Here is a 10,999-nt window from a genome sequence, read left to right as displayed (position 1 = left end):
ATACCCATCTTTGCCAAAGTTTCCATGCTACTTTACAATGACAAAACAAGTGATCAATCGATTCCTGCTCTTCTCTACAAAGAACACATAGACACGGATCCAAATTCGGAATACCTCGCTTTGCTAATTCCACTAACACCGGGATTCTCTTAAGAATGACTTTCCAAACAAAAGCCTCCACCTTAGGTGGAGCAATTTTGACCCAAACCAGATTCCAAAACCTGTCCTTTTCCAATCCAACACAGTCTTTGGCCTCACAGAATGTTTTGGGAGTATAAATACCATCGGGAGAACCCACCCAAATAAGTCTATCCAGATTGGTGTGCCTGTTTATTGCCCTATTAATGGTATTTAAAAGTTCGTCCCATATATTCAATTCCCAAACGAAGATCACTCCTCTAATTTCAATCTTCCGAGATCATTGTCCATTTATTTGAGCCGAAATCGCTAATCTTTTCATTCTTTCTAATGGCGATAGAGAAAATGCGTGGAAAGGCCTCTTTAAGCTAAGGAACAACAGTCCAAAAGTCCTCCCAAAACTCGAAGGATCCCCCATCACCAACCACACATCTGAAATTCTTTGTGAGTGAATCATCGGCTACGGCAAGAGGCTTAGTAATGTTTCTTCACACCCACGAGGACGTTCTCGGATCAATAGTACCAGGCAGCAACAAATCATGAACAAAACCATACTTCGCTTCGACGACTTTTCTCCACAAACACTCTGATTCATTACCAAATCTGTTGATCCATTTGTTTAATAGAGAGCGATTCTTTACCCTCAAGTCAAAGAAGCCAAGACCACTATGCGACCTAGGAACGCATATCTTTTCCCATTTTACCCAATGAATAGCAATTCTTGGCCCCCATAAGAAGTTAGCGATCAGCTTGTTTAACTTGGAGGCGACAGAGTTGGGCAACTGAAACAAGGAAAAGTAGTAAATAGGCAGATTGTATAGAACATATTTTATCAGAGTTATTCGACCTGCAAAGGAGAGAAGTTTCCCTTTCCATTCATCTAGTCTTGATCGGAACTTTTCTAGGATAGGATTCCAAAAATCGATAGAGTTTCTCTTTGTACCCAACGACAATCCTAGGTATTTGGTGGGAAAATTATCTCGATCACATTTTATAATTGCTGCCCAATCACTAATGAGACAATCATCCACACATATGCCATAAAGTTTAGACTTAAACAAATTAAGTTTTAGGCCGATGCTACTTCAAATATTCTTAGAATCCTCTTTATGTTTCTGACCATCTCAAGCTTAACCTCTACGAACACGATCAAATCATCTACAAATTATATGTGGGAGACCCTCAAACTAGCATCACCGACCATGACTTCCATTAGCAATCTTACTTCGGCCGCTCTGAACATTCCGCTCAACGCTTCACCGATTATGTTGAATAAAATCAAGGGATAAGGGACACCCTTGGCGAAGTCCTCTTTTAATACTAAAGCTACTAGTTGGGAAACCGTTGACCAAAACCGAGATTGAAGCAGTCGAGATGCATATTTTGATCCAACTCCGCCATCTCTTCCCAAAACCATCTTTTTCATAATAACTTTTAGAAAACCCAGTCCACTGTATCATATGCTTTGCTAAAATCGACTTTAAAGCTTCTCTTTTCCTTCGGTATAGGTCGTCGATAAGTTCATTTGCAATAAGAGAACAATCTGAAATCTGTTTTCAAGATATAAAAGCGAACTGATTATCACCCACCACTTCACTGATGCACTTCGCCAATCTTTTAGACAACACTCTGGCCAATAACTTATGTAAACTGCTCACAAGCGATATAGGTTTGAACTCTTCCATATATTCAGGGGCTATTTTTTTGGAATTAAGGCAATGAAAGATTGATTGAAGGAGTTATCTTCTAAATTCCCATCGAAGAAAGTAGCAAAAAAAAGTCATGGCGTCCTCTTTGATCAAAACTCAAAAGCCAGTATTTCTTATAGAAATATAAATTGAATCCATTGGGACCCGGCGCCGGAGACCCGTTGGCTGACTTTAAAGCGCACCATATTTCCTGTTCGGAGAATGGAGCTTCGAGAGCTTTTCTTGACCTTATATCCAGCTTCTTGAGATTCACATCAAAGTCTTTGACTAGGAGCTCGCTATTGCTTAACGTGAAAAAATCAGTACAAATAGAGAGAAAATGATGACAACATCGTATATTTTCATTTAATGGAACAAATTATAGAAATAAACAAACATTATTATCCACTATGAATAATAAAAACTATCAATATTAACATTAAAAGTACATATAGCAATGATGACTTTTTGATAACCTAGTATTATCACAACACGATCGTGACCTAACATTAGTAGTTGCGAGTGATTATCAATAATCACTCTGAAGGTCTAAAACCAAGACATACCCACAAGATAATTAAATAAACGTTATATAGATTTAGAGAGACTACGTTAAATATAACTCTAGAAAAATGGTTATAAGAATAAATAAAGTCATTCAACATTTTTATACGAAAAGGAAAAGACTAAATAAACAAAGTAAATAATATGATTCATATATGTAAAAATAAAACACAATAAAATTGTAACAAAACTCGAAGAAAAGAGAAGAAGAAGAAGAGGAGTGTAACACCCTAAATGAATTGATCAAGAAAGGATTGTAGTATCTTATTCATTAACGTGCAAAACGTAGCGGGGGCATTCGTGAGGCCAATGGGCATCACAAGGAACTCGTACGAACCGTAGCGCATCATACAAGCTGTCTTCGGTTCATCATCCTCGGCTATCATGACTTGGTAATATGTAGATCGTAAATCCAACTTCATAATCCAACTTGCACCACCAAGTTGATCGAACAGTTTGCTATTAATGGGATCGGGTACTTGTTCTGCACACTAAGCTTATTCAAAGACCAATAATCGATCCACATCCTAAGAGAGCCATCATGCTTCTGTTGGAACAACACTAGTGCACCAAAGGGTGCCTTAGATGGTCGGATATATCCTGCATCCAAGAGCTCCTTCAACTACCTGCATAGTTCTTCTAACTTGGGTAAAGCCATGTGGTAAGGTGCCTTAGTGGGCGGATCCACATCCAGCACAAGCTCGATCTTGTGATCCACCTCCCTCTTAGGTGGCAAGCACTTCAGCAACTCTGTTGGCATAACATCTCTAAACTCCGCTAACACTTGTCCCACTTCAGTTGGGACTTCCTCGAACATTGTGGGCTCATCTCCCACCAGCATCGTAAAGTAGGTGTGTTCCTCCTTGCACACCCCCTTTGAGAACTGAATCGCGAACAACATCTTAGCCTCAACTCAAGCCACTCAGTTCACAGGAATAATGCATTGGTGTTTTGGGTCAAGAATGCACAAACAATTTTATAAAGGATGCCATGAATGCACTAATACGGTCAAGGAAACTAATCCCAAGCAAAAATTTAAAGTCATCGAGTGGGATTACCTTGATACTTTCTTTATCGATCCAACCCCAAATATCAAGCTCTACTCCTTTTTTATCCCCACAATCGGAGCTTCCTTGGAATTGATGGTCTTAATAAGCCCAATAGTCTTTTGCACTGGAAGGTCAGATCTTTTGGTATCCTGTTTGGACATGAACAAATCTGAGGCACCCGTATCAACTAATGCACTCATCTTATGGCCAGCCACAACGATGTCCACAAACATCATCCACTTCTTTCAACGACCCTTCTTGACTTCCATGGAACTCAGAACGGAGCCAAGCTTCAAGGTCTCATTCTCTTCCCCATCATCCTCCTTGATGGCAACAACATTCACACGTTGAGGATAATCCCTCTTCATGTGATTTGCACAATTAAAGCATGCCAAGTCACCCGACTAGTTACCCTTCTTGTCTTAGTTGTTTGATCTCCCATTACTTACTAATGGTTTGTTGGATCCTCCCTTGGCCTTTTCTCCCCCACCATTGCTCTTGGATTTTGGATTTGGTTTGAAAGAGTCAGTCTTCTTGACTTCAAACGAGTTCAGAGACTCGGCCACATCCATAGCCTTAGATAATTCCTTCACTCCCCTTCGCTGAATCTCAAACTTTACCCATCAATGAAAACAAAATAACCCTCTGAATAACCCAACTCCGGAATCTGCAACCAAATCTTAGTGAAGTTCTTGAAGTATTCTAAGAGAGAACAATCATGCTTCAACTTTGCTCGAGCCTCGAGCTGAGCATTTCTTAGGTAGAAATGCTCATTGAGTTCTCTCACGAACTTTTCCCATGTCCCGATCGGAAGTGAGTTGTCTTTCACCTTGGAACACTTATGTCACTACCATAAATTAGCAACATCGGTAAGATAATTGGAACCGGTATTTACCTTAGTGGTCTCATCCTCGATGCCACGAACTGCTCCATGCTCTAGACAAAATTGTCAAAATCCTTAGCAACTCGACTCTTATTGAAGACCTTCAGTTTAGAGACGTCGATCCTGTCCCTAGATGCATCCCCTAGAGCCCATTGTGCACAGCAGCCTTGTAGACCAACAACTCACTCTTGACCTCCTTCAACTCTCCCATTAGCTCCACCCTCATCATATGATACAAGATTTCCAATCCACTAGTCTGCTCGTTCAACTCCTTAGACAAATCATTGATCTACTCCTGGAAACCCTTGACTCCCTCCTTGGGTTCCAGTACAGCTAGTCGAGATTCAGTTAAATCATGAGTCTCCTTGATCTCATTGTATAGGTCTTCAAGCCTACAAACCCTTTGTTCAAAGGATGCCACCGTATCCTTCAAACTAGCTCGCTTCTTCACTACAATTGCACGAGTCTCAACTCCGTAAGCAACAAGCTCTAACTCGATTTGAATTCTTAACGAGCTAAAAAAAGTTACTTGATACTCGACTCGAAAAATTCGCAAGTTAATAGAAAAAAAATAATATATTCAAATTTTAATTTCTTTTAAGTTAAATCATTAATGATATTAACATTTATATGTTATTTTTTTTCAAAAAAAATACAATATAAGATTTTCATATACTTAAGGTTCGAGTTTGAGTCGAACTTAATAATTTTAAACTCGAAGTTTTCAAATTGAATCAAGTTTAATTTTAAAACTTTTAAATCAAATCAAGCTTAACATTATTCGAATTCGTTTACAACCGTAATGCAGACATTTACATTTATGATATAGTACACGATATATTATTGCGAAAACAAGGCAGTGGCCAATTTCATTTTTGAAATTTAATGCAAGTTTGGATTTATTTGATTTTGAAAGCGAAATTATAATTTTTTAGGAATTAAAATATATTTTTATCATATTGATTTATAATTGTACAAATGTATTATTATAATAGAAAAAATAATTTTAGTATATATTAATTTACATTTTTAAATTTAAAAATAATATATATAATATTATTAGGGTAAAACTGCGTATTTAACGATGATGCTAACACATCACCATCATGTAATTAAACGTAATTAGTTTTGTTAATTTTTTAACAGCAAGTGACTAAAAAGAAATCAAAATATAACGTTATGTATGATTTAAAAATATATATCTAAATGACTAAAACGGAACCGTGCAAATCATTGGGTGACTAAATATGTAATTTACCCTATTATTATTTTAGAGGGCCTACGACCCTTGACTTTGCCACAGATATTCTAAATTGAGGCAACAAAGATTTGTCAAATAAAGTTTATATGCTGGTAACAATCTTTTAACAACCATTTAACAGATTGTGATATATACTCCAGCTTACAAGAAATCGTCCAGGTTTGGCCAACTTCTAATGTTTTATTTATTTATTTTATTGCAATAAACCGCCGCCATTTTATCATGTCCTAACATATTCACGCTTCTTTCACACTCCAAAAATAAGATAATTCGTATAACATCTATATATCGTAACATATTATAATTATGTTTAGATAGTTTTCCTAAGGATTTTTATATATATTATCAATTGTCATTTTACGTTATTTAAAAATCTTAAAAACGAATAATGGGACACTTGAACTTTATCCAATAATATTTCTGAAATTATGATCTTTTTGATAATATATCGGATAATAGTCTTTAACTTTGATTTAATTTTTTTTAATTGATTATAAGGAAGGGTGTAGGATTTAATTTTAGAAAGGTAAAAATAAATATTAATAAATAATATTAAAATTATATGAAGAATTTAAATTTTCAAAGAACGATAATATTTTTAGTCTATCCCTGATTGAGTAGAGGATAAATATGAACTTGCAAGCTTCGAGTACAAGTGAAACAGCCTGTTTTGCATGTGAGCCAAGTCTATAAATAAACCACCTTTGGCAACCACTTATTTTGCTGGAATTCAATATCTGACTAAAAATCCAGTCAATTTCCTCGATGAAAATCATGGAAATAATCGAGGCATCCCTCACAGATTCTTTGATGAAGATTCTGATGTTCTTGATTGTTCAGGCATTGGTTTATCTCATCTTGTCCAAATCATCCGACATTTTCTCTGACAACAAGATGAGATCTTCATCAAGCTTCAAGTCTGCTCGCTCGTCCAGCTTTCTCTGGATTTTGGCTTCCTTCTCGGACTTCCCTCAAGGTTTCGAGCAGCCGTCGCCATCTTCGAGGAGTCTAAGATCAGCAATTGAAGAATTTTTTGAGTAATATATAACTCTTATTAGTTAGTAGTTTAATGCTGTGGTATGAATTGATATCAAATGTTTAAGCTATTCTTTTGGAAATTGCGCGCAGATTTGTAGCTCGAAGGAAAATTTAATTATCTGTTCTGATTTTGAAAAATTACTGCATTAATGGCTTTGATTCTCCACTGCAAATGATTTGAGGTCTGACCAAATTTCGTCCGGAAGGAAGGGAAGTTTACAATCTGCATTAGTGAAATTAGTTTAGGGTAAGCTACTCTAGAGACAACTAAATTATGAGGCCAATTTTATTTTGACCACTGAACAAAAAATTATTCAACCAAGTCAATAAACGTTAACGGTTAACGAAATTGTTGGTATAGTTAAATAAATTTTTATAATAATATATTTGATTCATTGTCAATAACAGTTTGCATATAAGTTATCTTGGTAGTAAAAATTAAAGATGGGATTAGGAGACTCAAACTTGAATCATGAAATATATGTATGCCTAGCCATCTAAGCTAAGTTCACAGCTTGGTTGATGGTTGATAATATTTTGAATACATGTTATTATATTGGTGAAAATTAAAAGAAACAAAAATAGGATTTAAGATAATTTAAACCCGGATCTTAGAGATATAAACACACCTTACCTCTTAGTAAAGTTTCATTCTTGATTAATGGTTGACAACGTTATATATATATATATATATATATATAAATTACTCATATTTGAATAAATTTATATTTTATGGTTAATGTTTTAAAAATTATATTATGACTTGCATTAATTTATCATATTAATGTTTTAAAAATATTTATTTAAATTATTTTTAATGGAAATATTCTAAAGTGTTGTTTTTCTTAGATATCTTAATTTTGCATCTTTAAAATATATACATTATTAATTAATTAATAAATACAATTTATAGTCACTTAACACTATTAAGAAGAAAAACTGAACGGAGAAGGATAATATAACATAGCTGACAAAATGATAAATAATCTGAAAAATTAATCCATTTTTCTGGAAAAAGTATTCCCAGAGTCGAAAGTTGAACCTATTGAAAAATAAGTGGAATCACGAGAGCTACTAAGTAAATCCATTTTCAAACACTCGATCTCTTCCTGGTTGTGTTGCTCGAAATTTGGATCCTTTGGCATCGAAAGAATCTGCTCCAGCTGTATGCTAACTTCTTTCATCGTCGGTCGTATCCTCCTATTCAAGCTCAAGCACTGGTACGCAAGTTTAACAAGCATCATTATCGCTTCCGGTTTCGCTTCGTTCATAACCTGAGCATCCACGATGTCGAACACTCGGTTCTCTTCCACCGAATCTATGAAGTACGAGGCTAAACCTCGACGATTCTCGTCCCTTTCGAAAGAAACCGGCTTTTCACCTGTTAGTAATTCAACGAGCACGACTCCGAAACTATAGACATCACTTTTCTCCGTGAATTGACTCGATTGAAAGTACTTGGGGTCTAAGTACCCGAACGTCCCTTGCACATGCGTAGTCAAGTGAGTTTGATCATTGGGAATCAATCTTGATATCCCGAAATCCGAGACCTTCGCCTTAAATTTTTCATCCAACAAGATGTTCGTCGACTTGATATCTCGATGGTAAATCGGGACGGAGGCCGACGAGTGCAAATACGATAGGGCTTCGGCACTTTCTTTGGAGATTCTCAACCGTGTCTCCCACGACATCATGAATTCCTCACTTGGGTCATGTAGGTATTGGAAAATTGTCCCATTGGGGATGAATTCATAAACCAGCAATGGAACTTGAGTCTCAAGACAACATCCTAATAGCTTAACCACATGTCTATGGTTAATTTGAGAAAGAATGACGACTTCATTGATGAACTCTTGGACGTTCCCCGCAACCATTTCGGTGGACTTTTTAACGGCGACGATTCTTCCATCGGAGAGCATTCCTTTATAGACGGTGCCTTGGCCGCCTTGGCCGAGCACTCGATTCTTGTTGAAATTATCCGTGGCTTTGTTCAACTCCTTGGAAGTGAATATCCTGGTGTTCTCTAAACTATGTTCGGTTGCAAACATTTGTTGTTGTAACAATAACCCACCATTGCGTTTAAAGAACTTCTTTTTCAACCTGATTTTCCTTCTTTTCTTTAGAAATTTGTACACCCACCATCCACCCATGAATAAGCACAATGATCCCAAGCCTAGGCCCATTCCTGAGAAGAAAAAAATTATTTCGATAATCAAATAATATCATCATCTGATTCACTGATAGTTTATAGTTTTCGTGTATCGAATGTTTGATCTGATGAGAAAATTAAGTGAAATTATGGTCTATATGTTGAAAATTCAATATTAGCCTATATGTTCACACCTAAATTAATTTGATGTCATTGCTTACATCAATTTAGTTTTGATATCATTGCTTACATCAATTTAGTTAGGTGAAAATTAAGTATTTTTCTCATGTTTTAATTTCAATGGTTTAGATTATTTAGTGTTTATTTTAATGAGTGGTTTAGATTGTTTCTTGTAACCTATAAATACCCTACTTGTATTTGAGTTTTATCATCCAACAATCAAAGCTTAATTATAAGCATTTGAAAGCTTTCTTAAGAGTTCTTCCCTTTTGCAATTTTGTGAGATTATTCTAAAGAGAGTTTTTTTTTTGATCAATTAGAGTTTTTACTCTATTTTGATTCAACAATTGGTATCCGAGCCACGTTTTTTAAGATCTCTTGAAATTCTGAGTATGCTCTGTGGCTGCAGTTTTTAACTGATCTTCCACATCAGAAAATATTTCTTGAGTTATTGTCGAGGTTATTACAAACCTTGTGGAGCTTCTTTGTGTTTAGAGTAATTTAGTACTCTGCACGTTTGTTACTCAAGCTTGTTCGGTGTAGTCAAAGCCTTGCCGTTAAGATGGGTGATCTTCAAGTAGTTGGAGGAATCAAGAAGCTCAACAACAAAAACTACAACACGTGGGCAACATGTATGGAGTCATACTTACAAGGTCAAGACCTTTGGGAGGTTGTCGGTGGTGGTGAAGTTACACAACCGGCGACAGAAGATGCCAATGGAATCTTGCGAAAGTGGAAAATTAAAGCAGGCAAAGCAATGTTTGCTTTAAAGACCACAATTGAAGAAGAAATGTTGGAGCACATCCGGGATGCTAAAACACCAAAGAAAGCATGGGACACTTTTGTTACACTCTTTTCGAAGAGGAACGATACAAAATTGCAACTTCTCGAGAATGAACTTCTATCAATGGCGCAACGCGACATGGCGGTTGCCCAATACTTTCACAAGGTGAAGTCGATATGCCGTGAAATTTCAGAATTAGATCCGACAGCTGCTATTGGGGAAGCCAGGATAAAAAGAATAATTGTCCATGGTTTGAGACCCGAATATCGAGGGTTTGTTGCTGCTGTACAGGGATGGCCGACACAACCATCGCTTGTTGAGTTCGAAAATTTGCTTGCAGGTCAAGAAGCCATGGCCAAGCAAATGGGAGGAGTCTCGTTGAAGGGTGAAGAGGAAGCGCTCTACACCAGCAAAAGCAGAGGCACTTTTCAGCGGTATACTGGCAATGGATCTAAAAAGGATGGTGACAAGGTGAAAAATTACCAAGGAAAGGGAGGCCCTCATTCAGGGGGAGCTTCCAAGAATCGCGGTAATAGTAGAAAGTTCGATGGCAAGTGTTACAATTGTGGGAAGATGGGCCACATGGAAAAAGACTGTTGGACCAAGAAAAAGCCTGTTGAAAGTAATACTGCTACTTCTTGTTCGAAGGAGAATAGTGAAGATGGTTGGGATGCTGAAGCGTTATTTGCTACGGAGGAAGAAGAATTAGCTCTCACGGTAACAACACCAGAACGGATTGACTACAAGAATGATTGGATCGTAGATTCTGGCTGCTCAAATCATATGACGGGTGACAAACAGAAGTTGCAAAACCTGTCTGAGTATAATGGAGGTCGTGTTGTGGTGACAGCTGACAACTCAAGGTTACCGATAACTCACATCGGTAAGACAATAGTTACTCCTCGATATAATACTAACCAGGTGCAACTCCAAGATGTTTACCATGTCCCAGGAATGAAGAAAAATTTGCTATCTGTGGCTCAACTAACATCATCAGGCCATTATGTCTTATTTGGTCCCCAAGACGTGAAGGTTTATCGTGACGTCAAAATCACAGAAACACCAACAATGGAGGGACGACGTTTGGAATCAATTTACGTGATGTCAGCAGAGTCCGCATATGTGGACAGGACAAGGAAAAATGAGACATCAGATCTATGGCACATGCGGTTAGGTCACGTTAGCTATTCCAAGCTAAGTATGATGGTGAAAAAGTCGATGCTTAAGGGGCTTCCTCAACTAGACGTGAGAACAGACACGGTCTG

At 37.0% G+C, this 10,999-nt stretch overlaps 1 protein-coding gene across 1 annotated transcript in view; it reads right to left on the bottom strand.

The window, feature by feature from the left end:
* Positions 1-7,616: 7,616 nt before the first annotated feature.
* LOC120115626 (wall-associated receptor kinase-like 22) overlaps positions 7,617-10,999 on the bottom strand; it is an 8,393-nt gene continuing 5,010 nt past the window's right edge. The window contains exon 3 of the mRNA XM_039136274.1: positions 7,617-8,806. Coding sequence (XP_038992205.1) covers positions 7,617-8,806 — 1,190 coding nt within the window. The remainder of the gene's footprint in view (positions 8,807-10,999) is intronic.

This window comes from Hibiscus syriacus, unplaced genomic scaffold (assembly GCF_006381635.1).
Source record: "Hibiscus syriacus cultivar Baekdansim isolate YM2019G1 unplaced genomic scaffold, ASM638163v2 tig00110270_pilon, whole genome shotgun sequence".
NCBI classification, from domain to species: Eukaryota; Viridiplantae; Streptophyta; class Magnoliopsida; order Malvales; family Malvaceae; genus Hibiscus; species Hibiscus syriacus.
Note: the sequence above shows the minus strand (reverse complement) of the source record. Positions and strands in the feature narration are given on the sequence as shown.